Source organism: Onychostruthus taczanowskii, unplaced genomic scaffold, assembly GCF_017590055.1.
Source record: "Onychostruthus taczanowskii isolate IOZ18803 unplaced genomic scaffold, ASM1759005v1 scaffold151, whole genome shotgun sequence".
In the NCBI taxonomy this organism is placed as follows: domain Eukaryota; kingdom Metazoa; phylum Chordata; class Aves; order Passeriformes; family Passeridae; genus Onychostruthus; species Onychostruthus taczanowskii.
In genome coordinates, this window is record NW_024498697.1 from 753435 (window position 1) to 778119 (window position 24685).

The 24685-nt window shown below is 53.0% G+C and overlaps 1 protein-coding gene across 5 annotated transcripts in view; it reads left to right on the forward strand.

Annotated features, from left to right (window-relative positions):
* Positions 1-7837: 7837 nt before the first annotated feature.
* Positions 7838-24685, forward strand: part of GPATCH8 (G-patch domain containing 8) — a 56206-nt gene continuing 39358 nt past the window's right edge. For 3 of the 5 annotated variants that reach the window (XM_041398984.1, XM_041398982.1, XM_041398981.1), the window contains exons 1-2: positions 7838-8230; positions 23525-23599. Coding sequence is in view for 1 of the 5 variants with exons in the window: in XM_041398981.1 (XP_041254915.1) it covers positions 8186-8230; positions 23525-23599 (120 nt within the window). In the remaining 4 variants the exon portion in view is untranslated. Of the gene's footprint in view, positions 8231-23524; positions 23600-24685 lie in introns of those variants that run through there. The other 2 variants (XM_041398986.1, XM_041398985.1) reach the window with 2 other exon arrangements.

A 24685-nucleotide genomic window follows, 5' to 3' on the forward strand; every position in this document is an offset into this window, starting at 1 on the left:
GGAGACCTCCAGAACAGGGTGTGTATTGGCCCCAATGTCCCTTTTCCCCAGGCATCTGCCAGGCAGTGCCACCACTCCATGGGCTGCCCATTGCCACCCTGGGGTGCTGCACCCCCAAAAGGCCACTACACAGCCAGGGGTGTCCCCATATCAGTGAGGGGAGGTGGGAAACATCCTGCAACCTGCCTCTCCCCCCCACCTCACAATCCCACACCTCCCACCCCAACTGGGGGGTTGTGCTGAAGGGAACCTCTGTCCCCAAAAACAGGGCAGTGGGAGAGGCCTGGGGGACTGGGACACACTGTGGGGAACTGGAGCGAGCTGCAGGTGAGGGGCGGGGTCTTGGACAGGGCAGAGGTGGACAGGGATATACCTGGAGGGAACCAGGACACACTGGGAGGATCCAGGGCATGCTGGGGGGATCTGGAACACACAAGGAGGGAAGTGAAACACAGTGGGGAAACACTGGAACACACTGTGGGGGGACACTGGGACACAGCAGGGGGATCCAGGACATCCTGGGGGCATCCAAGACACATTGAGAGTGTTGGGACATAGGGAGGTCAAACACAGTGGGGTCATGGGACACACTGGGGAGTCAAGAACAAACTGGGGGCACAGGGACACACTGGGGAGACTTAGACACACTGGGAGAGACTGGCACCCACCGGAGTTCCCTTTTCAGGGAATGAAACTGTAGGTGACCACCCCAGATTTTGGCACTAGAATGGGGGGCTGCCTTTCGCAAGGCAAGGGGGCTGCCTTTCCGCCCCCCCCTTTCCCTGGGGGGGCTGCAGTGGGGAGCCTCTGCCCCTGTCTGCTCCGTTTTGGGGTGCTGGGGGATGAGGGGCAGCCGAGGGGGCTGTGGTGGGGAGCCCCCTGCCCCCGTCCGCTCCGTTTTGGGGGGCTGGGGGGCTTCTGGCAGCCCCCTTCCCTCCCTCCCTGCGCGTCCTCCCTCCCTTTCTCTCCCTTTCCTGTAACTTAAGCTTTTGTTGTGAGCAGGAGACCCGGGCTGTCGTGAAAAGAGGGGGCCCCACCGCCTTTCACAGCGTAATTGAAACCATTGCGGCTCCTGGCCGAGGGGGAAGGGCAGGGGGGGGCTCCAAAATCAAAGCCTGGGGGGGAAAGACGGGACACACGATGCTGCCGGCCCCCCTCCCCGCCAGCCGGACGTGCCGGGTGTCCCGGCGGGGCTGGCGGGGCTCTCCCCGCTCCCGGGGACGGCGGAGCCTCCGGGGCTGCTGTGGGGTGAGGCGGTGGATGGCAGCCAGGGCCGCCTGGCCCCGATGGGGCACCCAGGGGTGCTGCCTTTGGGCACAGCCGGGGTCGGTGGGTGTCCGGTGGTCCCGGGCGGGAGACGGCGGAGAGGCTGGCACGGCGCCGGCGGCGGGGCCGAGTCCGGAGCCCGGCCAGCGCCGACTCCGGCCCGTTCCCGTTCCCGTTCCCGTTCCCGCTCCCGGCTGCAGTGGGAAGGCAGGGCGGCTGCTCTGGCCGCAGCTCCTCTCGGCCCTGTGGCGGCACGGTCTGGTTGGGTGACCCCCACGGTGGCCCCCAGTCCCACAGCGACAGGGACGGAGGGGTACAAGGGTGTCTGCACAGCCACGTGCATCTTGGCTTCCTAAACGCTTCAGATTTTGGATTCTCTCTGGACATGGGGGGGTTTCATTTCCAGAAGGGGTTGCAGAGGCTGACCCCATGCTCCCTGTCCTCCTGGGTGCTGGTTCAGGACAAGAGTCCCCAAAGCCTCCAGGGACACACTCTGGTTCCACCCAGAGTGGGTGCTCAGCCCTCCTGGGGAGGGCAAAACCCAGAGCAGACCCTGCAGTCAGCCCTGAGAGGAAGCCCTGGGTGGACTGGGGGTGTCAGGGGACACCCTAGGGAAGCAGCCAGTGGGGTCCTGCCTGCTCAGGGGTGTCTCCTCACAGGGACATTCAGGGTGGCCAGGGAATCCTGTTGATATCACTCGTCCCTGTCACCAGGCTCCCAGCCCTATTCCCAGGCCCTGCCCGGGAGCATGAGGGATGGTAGAGTGTGCTGCACCCTCTGCAAAACTTTCCAGGAGAGTCTACACTTGGTGTCCTGGGTGGAGGGAACGCCATGAAGACAAGGACAAACCCTTGCATGCAGTGGGAGAGGGTGGGTGCTGCCTAGACTGGGCTTTACTGGGAGTGTGGGGCCAAACCCAGCTCTTCCCCCCAGCTCCCCTTCGTGTCCTCACAGAGCTGCTCAGGGTGGGGGGCACCCAGGGGTCCCAACCCTCCCACTGCTCCACTCTCACTTCATCCCAATAGAGCACTGGGGGGTGCTGGTGGGCACCCTGTGTTGCCAGTCCCCTGCTCCCAGCACCCAAGGGTCCCCAGGGGGAGGCCCGTGGGTACCACCACCTCCAAAACTCTGGTGGCTCCTGTGTCCCTCGTGGAGCAGGACATGATGCCCATGCAGCCCCCCCTTCCTGGGATTCCTCCAGCACCATCAGGTGCCAGGATGCCTGTGGGGTCCCCCCCTGCACCCATCAAAGCCAAGGATGGGGGACACTGCTGGGAACACCCATATCACCTCCAGCAGCACTCTAGCCCAGCCACAGGCTGATGGCCTCTTTCTGAGCCTCCTCCCTGGGGACAGGTACCCTGGAGGTGACACTGGGGGTGGCACCACATCTGGCACAGGCCCTGTGCATGGCCCCATGCAGGGCTGGTGCTGGCCATGCAGTAGTGGCCAGCACCACTCTGAAGGGCAGTGTTTCCAGGGGGCAATGGCAGCACCAGTTTGCTGTAAGTGTCCCTTAGGGATGGGCACACAGGATGGCAAAGGAGAAATGGGGAATGGAGGGGCTGTGGCAGGCAATGCCAGGCAGGATGGGGATCTCGGGGGTCCCCCAGGAGCACAGAGGAAGGGAAGGGCCTCCCGGCCCTGCCCTTGGCTTTGTTTCACACTTAAGAGCCTCTAATTAAAACCAGGCACAAAGGCCCTGGCTGGCGGCAGGCGCGAGGTGCCAGCAGAGGACGGGGGTCTGTCACCAAGGGAACAGCAGTGACATGGGGTCCTGGGCATGGGCCTCTGCAATCCTGGGCATAAGCGGGCACGAACAGACACACAGACAGACACAGACACACAGACACAGACACAGACACACACACACACGTGTGCTCCCTGCCCTGTGGGCCAGGGATAGAAGTGCTCAGGCCTGGTTTGTACTGGTCTGAACTGGTCTGATGGTCTGCAGTGGCTCGATGTGTGGTGTGTGGGAGGGGTCTGTGAGCAGCACTGCCCAGGGGGGCTGCGGGCAGAGATGAGCCCTGGGCTGTTTGTGGGGTGAGTCAAGCCCTGGGGTGCCCCTGCCCTGGGGTCAGCCTGGTTGGCAGCGGGCACAGCTTTAGTCAAGGACCACAGAGGGTCCCCAGCTGGGATCGGGGGGCTGGTGGGTGACCCCGAGACTGGCCATGACGAGCTGGGAGATGAGCCCCCCCACACAATATGGGTCTGCCTGCCTGGATCCCTCGGGGTGGTGAGACCCCAAAGCTGCAGCGTCCCCCAAAGCCATCCCCGGTGCCCACAGGGCACGAAGCCCACCGGGGCGGGCGCAGGGAAAGTGGCTTAAGCACACCTTGACCTTGCTGGCGGGGGAGGATCCCCTCAGCTTGTCCGACACATCTCCTGCCAGCGCCGGCATTGAGAGCGCGCGAGCCCGCGCGCGGAGGAGCCGGCATGAAAAGGCAGCTTAGGCATCTCCTGCTGCGAGAGATGGATTAGGGGCTTCGGGGAGGCCGGGGGACAGCCAGCGCCACAGCCACCGGGCCGCGATGGCCGCGTGCCGGCGGCCAGGCCGCGGGGCCAGGGTGGGCACGCAGCCACTGCCCCATGGCACCGTCCTGCTGGGACACCGGGGCAGAGGGATGGGACACTGCGGGAGAAAAGCGTGTGTGTGGAAAACGCCAAGGGCTGTCCCGGCAGGGAGGGGACACAGGGGCTGGCAGCCCCGGCCCCGCTGTGGGCCCCCCTGGCTGGCAGCAGCTGTCACTGTCAGGGCTCGGGTATTTTTAGAGCCGCCCTAGACCGCAGTGACCATTTCTGCCCACGGAGTGCATGGGATTGGGGCAGGGAGGGGAGGGGGGAAATGGGCACAAATTTCCCTTTTTGCTCTGCTTTGGGGTTGGCAGTGCCCTTTAAGTCCCCAGGGAAGCACCTGGAGCTGACAATGGTCCCTACGGGGCACAGGGACCCCATATTGGTGGGGTGGGCATGGTCTAACCATCTCAGCTCTGTCCCCATGCTGGGTTGGGGTCTGTGTTCCCAGGGCAGTGACAGTGATGTCCCCACAGGGACAGCCTGGACCCCTGGATGTCCCCTAGGAACTGTTCCAGGTCTGTGGGGTGGCCCCTGTGGTGGAAATGCAGGCAGGATGGGGTGCCCCTCTGGCCATCCCTCCCTCTCCCAGGAACAGCTGTGCCCTCAGCCGGGGGCAGGGGACCTGCCAGCACTGGGCATGTGACAGGAGGTGATAGAGCTGCTATTTATACCTTCCTGTGTCAGGGCTGGGTGTGGGGACCCAGTGAGCCCATGCCACTGACCCATGGTGACTCTCAGGGTCCCCCGAGTGCCCGTTTGTCCCCCAGCACCAACCAAAATCCCCTGTAGGGAGGGGTGGGCTCAGTATGACCAGAAGTGTCACATTCCATAGTGTCACACAGCCATTCCAACTGTCCCCAGCCCACTGGGGACACAGAGTCACGTCTGTACCCAGTGGGGGCACAGAGTTGACACAGGGACATGGAGCTGTCCCTATGCCCAATGGGGACAGAGTTGTCCCCATTGTGGACACTGAGCTGTCACCGTGTCTGACAGTGCATGAAGTTGTTCCCAACAAGGACACTGAGTTGTCCCCGTGCCCAGTGGGACACAGAGCTGTCCCTGTGCCAGTCCCTCCGGCCTAGAGGGTACCAGAGGAGGGCAGATGTGTCCCCCAAATGCCACAGGTCCTGGGGAGCACACATCCCCGGAGGCCCTTGGCACAGGGAGATGCCAGGTGGGGAGGCATTCATTCCCGGCCTCCCTCCTGCTCCTGTGGCAGCAGGGCAGGGGAGCACAGCCCAGAGAGGGGCCCCCAGAGAAGAGGGGCCCCCCAGAGAAGAGGAGCCCTGGTGAATGCAGCACAGGCTCCTGGTCCTGAGGGGCCTCTGCTCATGCTGGGCTCTGGGGTGCCTTGGCCTGGGGACACTGTGCCCGTTGAGCACCTCAGGCAGAGAAGCCCAGGGACTCAGCCCTTTGGCACCAAGTGACACAGGCAGGGCTGAGAAGTCCTGGGCAGCACTGTGGGCCCCAGGACCACCCCAGCACCACCCCTGCTGTGAGCTCAGCACCCCTGGAGTGCCAGGTTCCCAAAGCCCAGGCAGGCAGAGCTGGGTTCCCCCCACGCATGGGTGAGGATGAGCACCAGCTTTGTGCACCCAGTGAGAAGGGGCAAAGGACACCAGCACAGCTGGGTCCTGCCAGGGGAGCTGCCACCCTCCTCAGGGGTCCCCACATTCCCTGTTCCAGGTTCATCCCACCTGGCTTGACACAGCCCCATCTCCTTGCAGGGCCTTGTCTGGCTCAGCACCCCATGGTGGGTGGGGGGGAGGGGGTCCAGGGGGTGGCTGGGCATCCCAGTGACCACCTGGGTAGGTCAGGAGCCCCCTGTTGTGGGCACAGCCCCTGCACTGGAGCCAAGGGTGCCCACCCAGGACCCACGGGTGGGCTGGGATGCAGGACATTTGACTGAATCACCCACAGGGCTGTCCCACATGGTGTGGTTGGGCTCCCTCGGCAGGGGTCCCAGGTCCAGTCCTGCCCATGTGGACCCACCTGGGTGCTTTGGGAGGATAAGGAGGGGACCACAGATCTGACATGGGCCACTGGGATTTTTGAGGGGTGTTGAGTAAAGCAGACAGGCAGAGCATCAGCAGGACATTCTCAGGGCAATGAGGAGCAAATTGGAGCGTGTTTCTGCCCAGCAAGAAATGGACAGAAACATGGCCACTCTGCAATGCAGAAGTCCCAGCTCACAGCCACCAAGCCCTTCTCAGCACACAGGGCTGGCTGGTTCCAGGAGAGAGCTAAGATTAGAATCATAGGATATTAGGGGTAGGGATGGACCTTAAAACCATCTAGTCCCACCCCCAGGCTGCTCAAGGCCTTACCCAACCCGGCTTTGAACACTGCCAGGGGTGGGGCATCCAGCACCTCCCTGTACTGGGAGGTTTTTACTTCCAGGATATCCTGGGGGAATTCCTGCAGGGCTGCTGTGGTGGGGCAGAAGGCTGAGTACAGCATTCCCTCCTAGCAAGTGAGAGGCACATGCTCCACACAGGAGTTCTGGCAGCACAGGCCAGCCTGGCTCACCGCAGGAACAAATCGGGTCTGGAGCTACCCCGTGGAGCACAAAGAACAAGCAGTGCTTCAGGACTCACTGCTCCGCTGTGCAGGGCACAGGTGTCCCCTCAGGGACAGCTCTGGTGGCACATGGAGGCTCACACTGCAGACAGCCCCGATCCCGAACTCCTCTCCCTCACCCGGCTCTGACAGGCAGCAGGGGGCAGCAGGGCCCGGGCAGAGAGGCTGCTGCAGAGAGAGGGAACGCAATGAATGAATGGAGAGACAGATGGGATCTGTTTTTCCTGCTGTCAGGGCAGGCGGAGGGCCGGCGACACACGGCACGGTGCTCAGGGACAGCTGGTGACAGCTGTGCTGGGGGATGGAGAAGCAGAGACCTCTGCAGACCCAGACCCAAATCCTAGACCCAGACCTCAAACCTAGACCCAGACCCAGACTCCAAATCCAACCGCTGCCTACAAATCCAGACCCAGACCTAGACCCCGTCCCCTGACGCCAACCCAGCCAAGGCCCCAAGTCCCCAGTCCTGGTCCCCAAGTCTAGACCCAGATGTAGATCCTAGACCCGACCCCGATCCCAAAACCAGACCCAGCCTCCAGACCCTAACCTAGCACCTGCCCCCAGCTCCCGGTACTGTCCGTGGCACTGCTGCTGTGGCACTGCAGAGGGCAGGGCTGCGGCTGCACGAGCCGGGCACACACTTCCCACTCAGGGCCGAGGAGAGGCCGTCGCAGCCCGGCCGGAGGGCGGCGGCAGCACCGGAGATACGAGCACGGGGCTCTGTCGGGCCCTGGGCTGCACCGCGGGGCTGGCTCTGAGCGCCGCGATGCGCTCAGGATTTGTGCTGGGCACCGCCTCAGGGCGGGGTGCGATTTCTGTGATCCCCGTGAGGGCTCACCCGGGCCCGGACCGCTCCCAGCGCCGAGGGGCTCCGGGCTGCCCTCAGCCGCCCCCCTGCGGACCCCACCGAACTGCCTCTGCGCATGCGCCGCCCCAGCAGGCGGCACGGCCCGCTGCGCACATCGGGGGCGGTAGCGAGCCCGCGATCCTATTGGCTCACACGACCATCACTCAATCGACTGGAGCAGTCCCATTGGCTCGGGCTGGGAGGGCGGGAAGGCTGAAGTGGATCTCGCTCTCTCCGTGTCGAGCCCTCTCTCCCTGTCGAGCCGTGTGACGCCTGTTGCAGCGGGTGGGAAACGGTGCCCAGCGCTGCGCTGTAGCTCGCGCCCTAATTGGCTGCTAGGCACCCGCGTGCGCTACTCCCTCCCTCATTGGTTGTCCGGCGCCCGCGTGCCGCCGTTCGCGCCCCCATTGGCCGTCGGGGCGTGCATGCGCGGTGCCATCTGCAGTCAGACGCGCAGCAAGGCTCGGGGGGGCGTGACCTGCCGCGGCAGAGCCCTGAGGGCGCGGCCGGCCGTGCGAGCCGTTTCCGTCCCCGTCCCCTCGGCGTGCTCAGCAAGGCTCGGGGGGGCGTGACCTGCCGCGGCAGAGCCCTGAGGGCGCGGCCGGCCGTGCGAGCCGTCCCCGTCCCCGTCCCCGTCCCCTCGGCGTGCCGACCCCCGGCGTGCCGCTGTTTCCGAGCCGGTCCTGCCGCCGCCGCCCCGCCGGGTCCCGCTGCAGCAGCCACTCCACTCCGCGCGTTGGCGCTGCCGTGAGGGACCCCCGTCGTTGCAGATCACGTGACTTGCGTCGCTGCGCACGTGACCTGTGGGCAGCGCATGCGTGGTGCGGCGGGGGCGGTGCAGGCGGGCGGCGCTGAGGGCGGAGGCGGCGGCGGCCGGAGCGGAGCGGGGCCGGGCCGGGCCGGCGCGAAATGGCGGACAGGTTCTCCCGCTTCAACGAGGACAGGGACTTCCAGGTACTTCCCTCGCGGCGCCCCGCGCGGCCGCGGCCCCTCGGGCTGGGCTCCGCCGCTTTCTCCCCACCCCCCTACCGGGGCTTTGTGTGCGGGCCCGGCGCTGCGCCGCGGCGGGGAGCGGCACAGAGGGGAACGTGGGGGGCCGGGGCCGGCTGCCAACATGACCCGCGGCTGGGGAGAGCTGCCCGGGCACGGAGGGCAGCGGGTGGCGTGTTGTGACGGCGGTGGCGAGGGGCCGACCCCGCGGAGGGAGCGGCAGGGGAAGACGGTTAGGGGATCAACCCTCCTCCAGTGATGGGACCGACCACCCCCCGTGAGGGAACCAGCCCCTCCATGAGGGGAATCACCCACCCGCGGGGAGAGCTCGGATCATTGCCCCCGAGACCAGCACCGCGCCGTCCGAACATCTGCCAGCGACCCCCTTCTCTGGGGAAAAAAGGTCTCTTCCTTCTCACACCCGGCCCCCTCGCCAAAACATCAGTATTTCAACGTAATTAACGCCACTGATGCTGTTTGAAAGGGGCTTTAAATAAACAACGGGGAAATTAATGTTGACTCATTAAGCTCGAACAATGACATGTTGTTCTCTGACTTCAGCCCGAGAGAGTCTCGGGGTTAGAAGGGAAAACAAAAGGAGCGAGGATAACGCTGCTCGAGGAGAGTGGTGGATGAGCTGTTGTGTGGGTCCTTGTTTCGGGAGCCTGCCGTTGGAATGGTGCTGTTCATCCTCACTCGGGCCTTTCACCCAAAGACCTGGGAGGGTTTTTATAACGTGGAGCTTGCGTAATTCTGCTTCATCTGGCATTAAGGTGCAGTCTTGGAAGCAGTCAGGACATCCAGGAGTGACTAATTTATGTTGTTTCTGGATGTTTTAAGGGGTGCACGCTTCAAAAATTGTTACTAAACTGTGGTAGAAACACACAAGAAAATAAATACGAGTATGGTTGTGTGCAGTGTTGGCATTGCTTACTCTGAGGATGGAGGTTTGGCTCCTGCCACAGACCCAAACGTGGGCTCGTTTGCATCCTTCATTTCCTTCAGTGAAGAAATGAGCCATAATTAACACTGGAATAGTTTGATTTGGCTTTGAAGTTTGTGTTTCAGGAAGTGAAGCAAGCCAGATCTTGGGCTTGAAAACACATTTCTTGTAGTCCTTTGGTAAGGGAGAGATGGGGAACCTAAACCAAGCTGGGTACTGCGGCTGTGCCCAGGGAACAGGTGAGCTCTGCAGTCCTGTCCACATTTGCTTTGCGTGTCCTTGTTCCTGTCCCTTTGTGGGGAAACCCCATGGCAAGAAAAATAATTGTAGTGGCAAAACCTGTTACTGTGTCGTGGCTCTGGACACACAGGGGGAATGTGTGGTGATGTCAGGAGGAAACTCAGCTCCATTACCTGATCCCAAGATCTTGGAAGGTGCTGAGTGTGCCTAGGGGCAATAATGAAGTCACAACCCTGTGTCCTCTTGACTTTAAAAAAGGGTGCTGTTCTAAATTGGGATTTATCTGTGCTGAATACCAGGCTTTCCTTGTCCTTCCCATAGACTAGAGCGAAAAATAAAATGATGGGGTTTGGTTTTATGGAAGGGTCACTGCTCTGTTCTTCCCTGCCTGAAAATAAGCCAGGGAGAAGAGAGACATTTTATTTTGTGTTAAAGCTTCCTGTGAGGGAAAAGTGGAATCGTTCCCCTGGGAGGAGCAGTTTGGAGCTGGTTGAGGCTGCAGAGGACTGAAGGTGAAAACAGTGAGCTGTGGAAGAGATGATCTGAGGGGGACTGGGACAGGGTCACGCTGAATTTTGGGAGCTCAGGGGCCTGTGCATCTACCCTTGACAGCTGAGCAGTCTAACAGGTTTTTCCAAAGTATATTGATGGAGGAAAGATTTTTGCTGAAGAAGAAGAAGGAAAAATAAGGTTCAAAGTCGCTTTCAGAGAAGACTTTTGAGTTTTCTTCTCTGTATTGAGAGAGAGAGATTGCTTGAGCTGTAACATGGGTGTGGAATACAGGAAATGCTTGCTCTGCTGGGTATTTGCAGGGCTGCTGTGGCCATAGGTAAAAATACACTTGTGTGTGCCTCCATAGAAAATCCTGGTCTGCAAATATAGCAAAACCCGTTGGTGTTAGGGATGCTCTTTTCACACAGTTGTAGTTCTTTGGCAGGTGAAATTTCTGTCCTTGGAGCAGGTGCGACTCTAGATGTGATCCTGTGTCCCTGCCAGGCTGGTGAGTCCCAGGGAGCATGGCCAGAGGGAGACAGGCTCTAAAATTACACAGCTTGATCAGGGATGGATGCAGTGTGGGGAGGCTGCAGAGAGCTCTCCGGTTTTGTTCTGGGGTGATTTACTTCTGATCTCGAAGTGAAAGGCTGTGTAGCAGTTTGGAGAGAGGGAGAGAAACAAAAGGTTAGGAGTAAAGAGTATAGGTCAAAGGAACCTTTTAGCTGTTTGGAAGAAAGGCAGATATCTTGGGATTAGTGAGTGGCTAATGAAAGTCACTGGATGAAAAAAAAAAAAGCATTTCAGAGTTCTCATTATTATCAGCTGCCTTTCTGGAGAGAAGCTGGAAAGAGTCTGGGTTGGGAGAATCAGTTTGGCAAGAGTGCAAGTTGAGCACTGTAGGCAGGAGAGAGCTGGCAGTGCAGGGTTAGCAGAGGTGAGCCTCGAGTTTCTGAGCTTCTGATATGCTGGAGAAAAGTGGATTAAAGGTGAGAGCTGCTGGGAGCTGTTCTTCCCTCCCCTGTGCCTGACTGAAGAAAGATCAGTGCTATCAGGGGAGGCTGGAATGGAAACATACAGCACTGCAGGAAAATCAGGAAGGAAGGACCTAAATCGGCTGAGAAAGAGATGTCCATGGTCTGCAGTGCCTGGAAAGGTGCTCAGGGGAGAAGGGTTCTGCTGGACTGGGCAGAGGGATCAGCTGAGAACTGGAGAGATGAATGGGGGTTCTTCCCATAGCTGCAGCCACAGTGATGTGGTGGGCACGAAGAGAGCTGCAGAGGGAGTGATGCTCCTCCCAGGGAGTTCTTGGGAGCATGTGGAAAAGAGTGGCTTGTGTAAGGATAAGAAAGTCATATATCCCTAAGGATGAAGCTCATGGTGTGGAAGGAGAGGAGAAAGATTGTATACCTGAAATTGTAGCAACTCCTCTCTGTGTTGGGTGGAAGGAACCTTGAAGCTGAAGGTGATTTGAAGCTGAAATTGCCAAAGGAGCAGGGATGGCACTGGAGGATATCACTGCAGTGAGCTGATTAGGCAGCCCTTGGGTTTTTCCTGACAGGATTGTTGTGCTGTAGCTGTTCTCTGTAGCTTTAGAAGCCACACTAAAAGCTTAGATCCTCTTCCATTTTTGCTTTAAGCTCTGAAACTTTAGAGAAACTTGGAAAGCCCCTGGTTTTGAGTGTATTTTGCAGGTGCTGAACCTGAGGGCAGCTCCATAGAAAGGCCTTGAGTGTGCTCTGCCTGTCCTGGGGATTCTTCCCTTCCCAGGCCAGCACAGGGCTACGTTTGGGAGCCTTGGACAGGGAAATGGATGAGTGGAGGAGAAGGGATCTCTGACCTTCCTTCTCTTGCTCTGCAATGGCAAGTGAAGTCTTAGGTGGCTCATCCAAATAAATCCCAACTTTTTTTCCATTTTCCATCCAAGAGAGGTGATTTTTGGGGTTCTGACAAGCTTAGTTCTTGGAGTGAAGGGCTGGGGAACCTGTCTGTCGCAGGCTCTGTCACTTGTGTGAGCCACTGTCCCCTGGACTTACGGGCTTCCCTGGCAGAGACAAATGGGAACCACCATAACTGTGAGGGATTCTGAACAATAGCTGTAGATGATGCTAGCAGAATATTGTAGGAGCATTAATGAAAGCTGTGTGAACATATGAAACTGCTGCGATAAGTAAATACATATTTTTAGTGTTTTTTAAAAGCATTTGCAATGATTTTATTCTTCAGATCAGGTATGCAAGCTCAAAGAATAAATATCATGGATATGTCTCTCTCTGAAATCCAGTGGAGCTCCCACTTACTCCCAGATGTTGAGAAAATGTTTTCCTGCTGCATTTTTCTCCTTTTCATTGTTGAAGCAGAAATATTACCAGCCATATGTGTCTATGTGTACAATAATTTCCTCTTCCTACGTACATTGCACTTACTGGCATCATTAGCCAGACGGAACACAGGCTGTTCTGTCTCTTGTTTTTTGGTGTTGTGTAGTCTGTGCGGTGGAATAACGCTTCCACCCAGCAGGAAGAGCCATGCCTGGTTTTCCCTGCTGGGTGGAAGTGTGACCAGTCTGAATCTCAGCTCGGGTATGCCTGCTAATTCCAAGAAGATAGGTGTTTTTTTTTCTTTCCCTCCACAAAGGATTTGAAGAGCTAAGCCAGCACATCGCTGTGCTTCTGGCCCTGCCTGCTTCCAGCAGGTTGAGCTGAGCGCTGCTGGCAGGGGGATTTTATGCTTTTTAATTGGCAGAATGTCAGGGATAAGTTCTGTTCCCAAGCAGCTTAGGCAGCGCTTTACTGGCCAGCTGGGCCAGCAGCGAGGGGGTTTAGAATCCATCCTTAATGAGTGTGGCCATGGCTGCAGCTTCACTTCCCAGGTGCTGCCTAAGGGAAGTGCATTTGGTTTTCGTGTCCTTCAGCAGGACCAGATGCTCGGGGTGATGTGGCACTGGGAGCTGATGCCTGTGCTCTGCCCTGCAGAGAGATAAAGAGGGTCATTTTCTCTGCCTGCCTTTACTAATTGGGAAAAGAAAAACTTAATGTGGGGGAACAAGGATTGGAATCTGCAAAATCTGTTACGCTGAGCTTTCAGCTGACCCAGGATCCTGGGGTGTGAGTTTGCCTTTGGCAGGAGTAGCTGCAAGCAGTCAGGAGGCAGCCTGTGCCTTTTCCTTGGAGTATTTTCCAACTGAAGAATTAATCTGAGATTTTAGAAGATCGGTTAGAATTGTTTTGAGATCTTAATTTATCATTTGATTCAGGTTATATTTCTGGTGTGGGCCCAGCACAGGAAGAATACAGCTCTTACCTCCTTGGCAGGACGTTCTGACCTTTCAGTTGAGCAAAGCAGGAACGGCAGAACTGTGACTGATTTTTTTAACCTCCCTGTGTGAGCGAGGAGGGGGGGAGATGACTGGGGGAAAATGTGTTCTAAAGTAGATCAAGTAGTATTGGTTCCAGTTTTAGAACATCACAGTGGGGTCTGAACTTCAGCGTGGATTTCTGGGATTCACGTGGTCAGGTAATTTTATATAGGCCTTTCCTGTCTTGGTTGTGCTTTCCCCCAGTCTGTGTTGTCCCTTCTCTCCTCCAGTGATGGTCTCCATTGCCGAGTTCCATTGAATGGGAAAGGAAACACTTTATCCTACAGTCCCACAAGCCATGGCTGAGCCACCTCAACTTCTTCTGAGTCACCTTCTCTAAGACAAAACTCACCCCTGTACCCAGGCCCCTGCCATCCTCTGAGTGGGAATGTGGATCTCATTGGACAAAAAGCACTGCTGCAGTTCTAGGGCAGCACTTCCTCAGTTGGCAGAAGCTTTTCTCCTACCACGTGGTTTTAAATCTTTAGTAATTCTTGCTACTTTCTCCCTTCAGGCAGCTCTATGGACAGTTAATGTGAGATTTTGGCCATTCACAGTTTCAAAGCCAGAAGTTAATGTTAGGATGATGGCTTTAAATAGCCAGGTATCACTTAAGTTTCAGTTCCCATTTTGACCCAGTTCTGAGTCTAGAAGTCTGTGTTTGGCTGCATGATCTCTCTCTTGAAGACAACTGGTGATGGGGAACATTTTCCTTTGTAGATTGTTCTGGTAGTTTAGCCATTGAAAGCTGCATTTTCCTTAATTTTTCTTCTAGATTTTCTTTATTTTTAGCTCTTTGCTGAGCTTTATGTCCTCCTCTGCTGCGCCAAAGCACACATTACTACTCTTTATCCTCTTATGTCAAGGCATATACAGCATTTCTGCTCAATTTTAGCTTCTGAGAGCCTTAATGGCTCTGAATTCTGTTATTGTTCTCTCTTTGTGTTGTTACAGCTTTCTGCATCCTAAATTGTCCACTTGTGGTTGGAAAACTTGTTCACAGGAGTCTAGAGCTGATTCTTACCTGAGATAAACATCTTTTTTACTGAGAGATAAACATCTATTTACTGGTTTTTTTTTTTTTTTTTGTGTTTGCCCTTCCTTTGTTGAACTGTATTTTTATCCTTTCTGTTGCCATGTTGCATGAGGAGGTTTTAACTGGGATTTCTTAGCCTGCTGGGTGCAGTCCTGTGCTGTAGCTGTATTTGTACAGGGCTCTGTGAAAGCAGATGTGGTGTTAGGGAGTTGAAGCCACTCTCACATGGGTCAGGTTGCTCTGTACCAACACATCCTTCCTTTTGTTCCCTCTTTGTTGGGCTGCCTGATCTGCAAACTGAGCTGGCAGGTGCTCTGTTTCCTCTGGTCATTGATAACAGTATTGAATAGAGTTTGAATCCTGTTAACGTGCTCCTGAGGAAGATTTTCTGTGAGATTTGGGTTTAGGAACAATTCTTTATCAAGTCAGACACCGTAGGAAGAAAGAAAAGGCAGATAATATTATGGAAGCTTGGAAGTTAATAGTGGTAAATAGATTGCACTTTGAATATTACTCGATTAGCACCCTGTTCCACCAGGGTGCTTTCTCTTTACTGTGTCCTATCTGCTGTGGTCACCCACGGGAGGGAAGGGGTGGCATCCAGAGGGACCTGGACAGGCTGGAGAGGTTGGTCTGTGTGAACCTCATGGAGTTCAGCAAGGGTAAGTGCACAGTCCTGCACCTGGGTCAGGTCAGTTCCAAGCACAAATCCAGGCTGGGGGAGAATGGATGAAATTCTCTGAGGAGAAGGACAGGGGGATTGTTTGATGAGAAGTCCAGTGACTCTGCCGTGTGTGCTGGCAGCCCAGGAACCAACTGTGGGCAGCAGGTGAGGGGGGAATTCTGCCCTGCTCAGGTGAGACCCCACCTGCAGAGCTGCCTCCAGCTCTGGGGTCCCTGACACAGGAAGGACGTGGAGCTGCTGGAGTGAGCGCAGAGGAGGCCATGGAGCTGCTCTGAGGGCTGGAGCCCCTCTGGAGCCAGCCTGGGACAATTGGGGGTGCTCATCTGGAGGAGGCTCCAGGGAGAGCTCAGAGCCCCTTCCATGGCCTAAAGGAGCTCCAGGAGATCTGGAGAGGGACAAGGGACAGAGGGACAGGACAAGGGGAAATGTCTTCCCACTGACAGAGAGCAGGGTTAGATGGGATGTTGGGAAGGAAGTCCTTCCTGTGAGGCCCTGGCGCAGGTTGCCCAGAGAAGCTGAGGTTGTCCCATCCCTGGAAGTATCCAAGGCCAGGTGGAGCAGCCTGGGATAGTGGAAGACTCCCCTGCAGGGGATGGAACAAGATCATCTTGAAGGTCCTTCCCTACCCAATCCCTTTCATGGTTCTTTGGTTGCTTGAAGGTCCTGGTTAGCCATGGAGATGTGGGTGCTAGAAGCTGCATCAGCTTCTGCATCAAGGCACATTAAAAATGACAAAGAATTGGGTGAGTGAGGCCGGTGCTGGCTCTTGCGTAGAGCTGGCTGAAGGGCTGCAGAGCCTCCCTCTGTGCTGGAACAGACCCACGGCTGTTGTTGGTGCGGCACAAGGAATCTGAAAGACATGAAATTGTTCTTGTTTGGTGCCAAAGTATGCAAAGCAGAGACCTGCCTCTGGCTCCCACTCTTGTGTGGTACAAGCTGTTTATCTCTGAACTGTAGAACATGTTTTTGTTTGGACAGCTCTAAGTGGGTATTTATATGCACGTTTTCCTGGTTTAAATCGCTTGACCTGTGACTAGTCTAAAATGTGTTCTGCTGAGTGGATTTTCAGTGTTTTTGGACTTAGCAGGAAGAGTTTTGTCAAAATTAATTTTTAGTTTGGTAAACAAAAGGTGCCATCAACTTCTCTATGTGCAATTCCAAGGTGCTTCTTTCAAACTGTGCCAATTTAAATTCATCTCCGAGTCTCAAGTGATTGCTTTTGTTGTATTGACTTGAGAGGTTTTTCCTGTTAAGTACTCTCAGAATAATTGATGTGTGTGTCTGCTGAAAATGAGGTTTTGCTGCAGCTTTCACAAGATGTTGTTGACTGTAAATATTCAGCTGTTTCTGGGGGTGTGCAGATGTACCGTGTCCATACTTCCCACTTGTATTCCAGGGAAAGGTCTGGGAAAGCAATTCCTACTGTGTGGAGGGCAGTGAGAACGTGTTGTTTGGGAATGCTTCACCTCTGCGTTGCTAGGAAAGAATCTGTGATATTTTTTGTGTGTGTCTTTACAGACACTGCAGGGAACAACAGGAAAAAGGATGATTTTGTTCTGGGAAGCATTAACAAAGGCTTTTCAGGTGCCAATACAAAGTTGCTTTTGTATTGCTTTTTATAGGTTTGAGAACCCATGTGGCCTTTATAATTATCCAAGAAAGTTTCCAGGGTTGGATGGAGCCATCTCCTAGGTGCATGTTGGTCTTAAAAATGTATTTTTTTCTGGGTGCATAATGAATATTCAAAAAACGCTGTAAGCCACACTTTCCTGGAGTTGTTTTTGAGTTCTTTGGATGGATTTCTAAACACCAACATGGTTGTCTGCATCAATTACGTTTTGGAGCCCTTCCATGGTATAGAGTCATCAGGCCCTGCCGAGCTGCAAAGGGCAACATGAATTACTACTGTGATCTGCAGTCAGCCTGCGCAGGGAGGTGTGGATCTTGCAGAAGTATTAGAAACCCGTTATATTTTGATTGTGTGTAATAAACACAACAATCAGTCATGGGGAGCTGCATATTGGTTTAAACACCTTCCTTCCCCCACTGGTCTTGGCTGAAACTCGCTGTGAGGTCAGTGGTGATGTGGGTGATAGAGCCCCACAAATAAATCAGAGCACTATCAGACCTTGGCATTTGTACCTCTTGTATCTCATCCACGCCTGGAATGAGTTTTTATCCTGCCTGTCCCACATGTGCCACTGCAGCTGCAGGTGGTGGGTGTCTCACCCTGAGGCCACGTGCAGAGAAGTGAAACCAGCATGTCTGGAAACAGCTGTCCGAGCTGGAGAGGTTTGTCAAAAGAGGACTAAATACAACATGGGATGAGTGTCGATGCTGGTTTGCTGAAATTCCTGGTCTTTGGGTCAGGCAAGAGACTGGCGCTCCATCAGGGCTTAGCAGAGCGATTCCTGAGCCTCTTGGCCACTGTGCTGGTGCTGGACAGGCAGCAGTTACCCAGGCATCCTGGGAGCCAGCTTTGGGAAAAGTGGATGGATGTAAGGGTACCTTATGCATCTAAAGATTTTGTAACTGCTCCATCTCCTTTACAAAAAAACCAAAAATTCAATTTTAACAGGATATTTGCTTCTGGAATCAGAGAGTTTTCCCCTGCTCCATGGGGGTGCTGTGTGTGTGCAGAGAGGGAGAATTTGGCAAGATGGCATTTGCTCCCTTGTGCTCAGATGCTGCTCCAGTTCCCTGTGCTCAGCCCTTGCATCTGTGCTGACCCGTCCCGGGAGGGCAGCAGGAAATGTCAGCTGTGCTTCCCAGCCGCGGGAGCAAAACATTCTGGGGTCTGCAGCTCACGTGGCCTGCCCTGGCTTTATCCACACTAGAAAATGGCCTTTTTCGGGGAGACTCATTTGTCTTTTTGGATGTTCCTGTGTCTCAGCTGCTGTTCTCAGCCTAATGCCTGCAGGGCTTTTGGGACTGGGGAGTGGGCTTGGTTAAATGCTTTCAAGTGATACTTGTGGGTAACAGCCCTGAATTTTATGGCTTGATGTAACGTTTTTGGAGTTTTAAGATTTATTGATTGAATTGATGGATAAATAGAATATGAAAAAGTGGTGCTAATTTGCTTTAGTGTTTTAAAATTCCATTTTCTAAGGTAAATGCAGTATAAATGTGATTTTTTTTGGAGTCTTTTTTTGGTACTCTCCTAGCGTAAAACTAAATTTTGAATATCTTAAGGAGCATATTGCACTCTTTTCAAGTGCAGTTAAGCAGTCATGATCATGCTGTGCTCTTTTCCAGTGCATTTAAGAAATAATAACAGTGAGTATAGTAAGGCTTTTCTGCAAAATTGCTTTCTTTAGATTGTTACTGGCGTGGTCTCACGAAGCAGCGTTTCTGAGTGCCTTCCCGAGCCAATCCTGCAATCCAGTAGGGACGTAAATAGATTGTTTCTGCTGTGACGTCTCAGCAGCTGCATTCTGCCCATTCCCTCCCCAGCCTGCCCTGCTTTAATGCTCCCAGGCAGAGCCGCAGGGTTTTATGCCAGAATCTTTTCCTATTTTTGCTCCGTTCACAGCACTGAAGGCGTTGTCCCTTGTGGCTGGAGCAGGCAGCGTTTTCCCATCCTAGGCTCTTGCTATCTGACTTGTGTTGGGCTTACAACTCACCTTATCCTGTCTGGTGTTGGTAACACCAGGCTCTGCTGGAGCCCAGGGGCAGCCGAGGGGAGGGGTCCTGAATGTATCCCCCAGACCCATTGTCCTGCTCCTTTGTGTCCCAGGAGCTCCGTGTCCCCAGCTCCAGCCCAGCTGCTGGGCTGGAGACTGCCACATTTTCTTTGGGAATAATACATGGATGACTTAGGGCTGTTCATCAAAGAAACCACTCATTCCATCAGGAATGGGCACTCTATGGAATGTGTTCTTCATGCTGACATCTTAATATGCTTTCGTGCTCGGGCAGATTGCACAGGGCAGTCCAGTAATTAATATCCAGGGAGGTCTAATGGGCCTAAAGCAGTTGAAGTGACTCATCCTTATTTTGTCATTGTGCTGGTGGTGCTTTAGGTGACTTAGAAATGCAGGCAGTGCTCATGACCCAGCTCTGGTTTTGGATACACCCTTCGGGGTGTGAGAGGGGAGGAGAGAGTCTATTTTCTTCTGCTTGCCATTGTGAAGATTTTAAACGGTTCCCTCTCTCCGTGACTTCTGTGTGGCTTTGTGGTAACCCACCTTTCTGAAGAGGTGCTTCATATAGAGGAGAGGGTGAATTCTGTGGTGCTAAACTGTGATAAATGGGCTTTAATCAACAATTCATTTCACTTGCATTGAGTGATTTATTTGCAACAGTTCTTGCCACTAAGGATTTTGGGACGAAAGTGTAATTAAATTTCTTAAATTTTTTTTTTATGATGCTGACTGGGTTTAGTTTCACTGCCACAGTGTTTGGGACCTTTTAAGTAGGAAAGAAGCAGCAATGCTCTTCCCCATAACTATTAACTTGAATTGTCCCTGGAAATGCAGTAACTCCACTGGGTATGATCTGGGACAAAATGGCTTTTGTTGAGCCAGGGCTCCGAATTACTTGCAGTCCAAAAAAGGGAGAACAAGAGTTGAAATTCTGCATGGAGGCAGCTTTTGTTGGTTGATTTTTCAAATGCCATATTCAGTGTGTGAGGGCTCTGAGAAGGTTTGGCCAAGAGCTTTGAGCAAAGATCAAACAATGGGAAAGTGGAGGAGAGAGCAGAGATCACGTGCCTGTGAGTAACCAGAGTGCGTAGAGAGCCAAAGTTCAGATGATATTACACAAAAATTACAGGGCACAAACATGTTGGCTCCTGGAGAAGAATGCACAAGGAGGCCAAGTGGTGTGTGTGGTGTGTAATGAGGAGTGTTTGCATGCTGGAGGCTTGTCCTTGCTTCTCATGAAGTAGGAAAATATATTGAATTTCATTGTGGTTATAAGGAAGCACCAATGCTGGAGCACTGGCTGTGGCACAAAGAGCAATAAATGGTGCTTAAGTGGAAGCCTCTCATCTTACTTGCTCTGCTGTTCCAGGGTGGATGGAGAAGTGTCTCTGAGAAAGGGACAGTGCAGCACATCTTGGCTTACGAAGCAGAAGTGAGAGACCCTGATACAAGCAGCTGTAAAAGGGAGGGGCAGAGGATGAGTGGGAGGAGGGTGCTGCAGTCAGCCCCAAAATCCTTGTCCACAGGAGCACGTGGAAGCTTTGCCATTAGCTCCCAGGACTGGGAATTTACTGCTTCTCTGTAAGTCATACAGGAAGGAGGTTTGGGAGTAGGTTTTGAGTAGTGCTGGGTTCAATGCAGCTGTTATTTCACATCCTGGTATCCATGGGGTTGAATCCAAGGGGTTGAATCCTTCCTTTCATATAAAGTTTCCTCTGAAGTGGGAAGCATCTCTCAAGTCTGTAGGAAGCATCTCTCAAGTCTGCAGAAGACACACTCCAAAATCATACTGAAACGTGGTCAGTGCTTGGGGTTTGTGTTTGCTAGAAATGTATTCTCAACAGATCCAGCATTTAGGGTTTAATTAATTTGATTTAAGTGTTAAAGTATTTTGTGTTCTTCTGATTCATTGTCTTAAGGTACAGCAAAACAGAAATGTTTTATGGATCAATGCACCAGGTTGTGGCTTGGAAAAGAGGGAAACAGATGGAATTCCCCCAGCTTGTTCCTTAGCCAGTTCCAGGGACGAAGAAGCAAAGGAACAGACTGTGCTGCTTCCAGCTCCAAAAGGCCTGGGATCCCCATGAAGGCAAACAGCATTGTTGTGGCCATAGCCATAGAACCATTTTTCTCTTACCTGATTAAACATCACTGGCCTGAACCCCCATAAATCCAACCTCACAATAACCATTGGATTGTCTGCTTGCGTTTTTCCAGGATGAGCTGCTTTATGGTGGAAAGGAATTTTTGCTTTGTAATTTCTTCTAAATATTGATAAATAAAGAGCAGTCTCTGTGATGAGTATTGATTTTGGCTCTGTTTGGACACTTTGCTATTTTGAAGCCTTGAATTTCCAAGCCTGAAACACCCTCCTGACCCAGGAGCAGGCTGGCAGCATTCCCACGGGGCCTGTTCCCTGTGCCCCATCGCCTTTTTATGCCCAGGACCTACAGAGACAGGCAGCACCTGCCTCTCTGGAAAGCTCCAGTTTCAGTATTGCAGCTGTTTGAACCAGGAACAAGTAGAGATCAAGCACATAATAAACCCCAAAGAATATGAATATATAAAATAACCCCCAAAATACATGGAGTGGGTAGTGGTGGGATCACTGGAACTTAGAGACAAAGGCTTTGTTTGCTCTCTGATTCTCTGGCCGTGGCACAGGGAGTGCTCAGCCTTTTGCATAGTTTCAGGGAGGAGATGTTTTAAGCACCGAAGAAGTGACTTGTGAAGCCTCAGAGCAGCAAGGCGTGCTGCCCTCGAACTGGGATTGACCCTTGCCTCGGTAAAAACAGCTTTCAGTGCCTTGGCAGGCAGCCCACCAGAGGAGCTGGGGAGTGGGCAGGAATATTTAGCTATTCCAGATAATTTAGTGGTGTGTGCTGAGCTACCTGCAGGCAGCGGGTGAAAGGAGGCGCAGGGACGTGTCTGGGTTCGTGCTGAGAGGGCTTCAGCTGTTGATTAACTGAGCATTATGTGAGTTTAATGTTTTAATAGACGAAGTTTAGCAATGTGTTTTTGCCAGTGTGGCAGTTGGCAGTGTGTGCCCTTCTGACTGTTCTGGTTCTTTTGTACACTATATTTTGGGAGGTTGGGGTGTCCCCCAGCCACTGAGGCAAGTTTTTGGTGTGTGCTGCTGGACTCCTCACACACAAAGTCTGTGCATCCACACCACGTTGTCTCTGAGCTTTGTTAGCCTTCCAAAGCAGCTCAACGACTGCTTGTGCATAGTAAGTTTGCCTTCAGCTCACTCTTTGAAGGCTGTCCAAAAAAAAAAAAAAAAGAATGGGAGTGGATTGCTGCCTGCAGATTAAACCCCAGATTTGCTCTGGAGAGGCCACAGGAAAGATGATGCCCGGGAGCACAGCATGGCCAGGGTGAATTTGCCACCAAGGCCTGCAGATGATGGATGGGCTGGAAGTTGGGGCACCAGCATCAAAGCACCTTCTCTTGGCACCAGGTTTTAGTCAAGATGTTCCCTTGCAGATTTGCATTCCTGCTTAGGAACACTCCTTCCAGAGGATTTTTGGAGGCTGGTGCCTGGCTTGTAGTATTCCAACTGTCAGTCTGTTACAACTGCAGTTTGCTCTTTCGGGTGCTGGCTTCCATTAAAATTCTTGCAGAAGGAAAAGTTGGTATTGGTCAAAGGAGGAGGGTGACAACGTTTCTCTTGGCAGCAGTGTTGTGTGTTCCTTGCTCCAAGGGATTGTGGAGCTGGGATGCAAATAGAACCTGCCAGGGGTTTGGTGTGCACAGAGCAGCCAGAGGTTCCAGTGGTACTGCAGGGCCTGAGGGGGGAGTGGGGGGTGGCAGCCAAGGCTTGGCACCTCCTGGAATTTCTGTGACACTGAGCAGGGCCTGGGAATGTAGGAGAGCCCACTGAAACCACCCCCTTCAGTGGCTTTTGGCCTCATCCCAGCTGCTGGAATCTCACTTCTTTTGCTTCCAAGTTTGCAGCTGGAAAGTCCGAGTGTTTCCTTTCCAGGTCTGTGCCAGTGACAGTGGATGTGTTACATCATGGACCTATTGAACAGCCAAAAGTGGTTCACCATGTTTGAAATGTCAGGAATTTGAGGTTTCAGAAACTTCAAATTATGGCAGAGCTGCAGTGGAGGTGTTTGCTTTTCCTGCAATGGCCCTTCACTGTTGTGTTCCAGCAGCAGCACTTGTTCTGGAGATCAAAGATTGCCATTGCCTTCCTAGCTCAGGGACCTACAGGCTCAGTATTCACCCAAAAACGTGGGAAGATGCAACTTTTGCAAGGAGGATGGTGGTCAGCTGGCAGGGGGTCTGCTTCAGGTGGGGAATAAGGCTGTGTGGTGTGTTGGGGGATCACTTCCATGGACAGATCACTGTTCAGATTTGTAGGAAGGGCTGCTCCACACCATGGACCAGCACTGTGGGCACAGGGACAGGTTTCCTTTGGTACCGCTGTGGGGTTTTGTTGGCTTAAGGTGTATGAAGTCATATGTGTCCCTCAAGCAAATTCCTGCTGCAGGGAAAGCCTTCTAGTGGTGGGGACATCCATTCCTGCTGCTCCTTGTCACGTGTGGTTTGCATGCTGGCACTGGTGCTTGTGCTCAGTGTTTTCATAGACTTTCTAAGGAAAAAATCCAGAAGCATTGTCATTATAAATGTTTGGTATTTTGCCAACTTTAATAGTTTATGATTGTCATCAAATTGACTTACTTTTAGGGTTTTTTGTCCTTATAGCTGATACACTGAATTGAGCCTGTATTTAATAAGTTCATTTGTTAGCAAAATTATATGAACTATAACACTTTAACCAAACTTGTCTGTACACTAACCTGTTGGAAGTGTGTGCTGTGCTGTGGAGCTGACCCCGATTTTCTCTTGCAGGGCAATCACTTTGATCAGTATGAAGAGGGGCACCTGGAGATAGAGCAGGCGTCTCTAGACAAGCCCATCGAATCGGTAAGGCCCCCCCCGACCAGCAGCGTTCCCGGAATTCGGCCGTGTCGGATGGTCCTTGATGTGAATGCAGTCAAACCTGAGAGCAGTGGGCACCTTGTTGGCAGTGAGGGGTAATTGGTGGTAAACTGCATGCTGACATTAAGTGGGCCTGGGATTTAATCTTGAAGTAGTCCTAAAATGAAAACCTGAAATTTGAGTTCAACATGATATTTCAGGAATTAGTTAAAATAATACATTTATTCATAGATACTTATTTTAAGGTTTTATACTTTTCTTTGAAGAATCAGTTTAATTTAAGTGTGAACCTGATGGAATAGTATAGTGAAATACATTTTGATCCTTTTTAGTTTGTATTTTTGGAAAAGTACTAGTGTTTTTAAAGTGTTAGAATGACACCTGGCGGTATGGAGACAGGGATCAGTGTTAGTCCAGCAGTCCTTCCCCATGGAGCTGAAGCTGCCCTGAGTCTTTCTCTAAAATTGCTTTACCTTGAGTTATGTGTGAAGACTCCTGCTGTAAGATGGGGAAAAAAATAGATTTTGTTTAGTTTTAATTTTTATCTTTTTGGAGCTTTTTAATTTTTGTCTTTGCAAAGCACCTTCTGCTGGTTTTAGGCACAGCAGCTTGTTCAGCTTAAACTGGACCCACATTTGGCATTTTGCTTTAGCTAAGTTTCATTTGCAGTTTCCTTCAGAAACAAGAAAACTTGTAGCGAATAACCAAGGGACACTTAGTGGTGTTCTGATTAAGTGTAGATTTTTGTTAAGAAAGTTCTTGTCAGGTGTTTCTTTGCCTATTAATTGAAGTTAAAGTTTCTCCACGTTAGTCAGCCCCTAGAAGAGCCAGTGTTAGCCAAAGCCCACTATATATTTTTGTTGGTGTGTAGGTTGGTGTTGTGTGTGTTTGTGTGCGTGTTAGATGTTTACCAAAAATTTACACAACTTGGGGTGTTCGACGTTTTTCTTCCGCAGCAGTTGGCCCATATTAGCTAAGCAGCCATGATCTGGTTTGTATTGCACGGTCTGCCTTTTTTAATTTCTTCTCTAGGGTTTCCTTTCCCCTTCTTATTTCTGTTCTTCTGGTCCA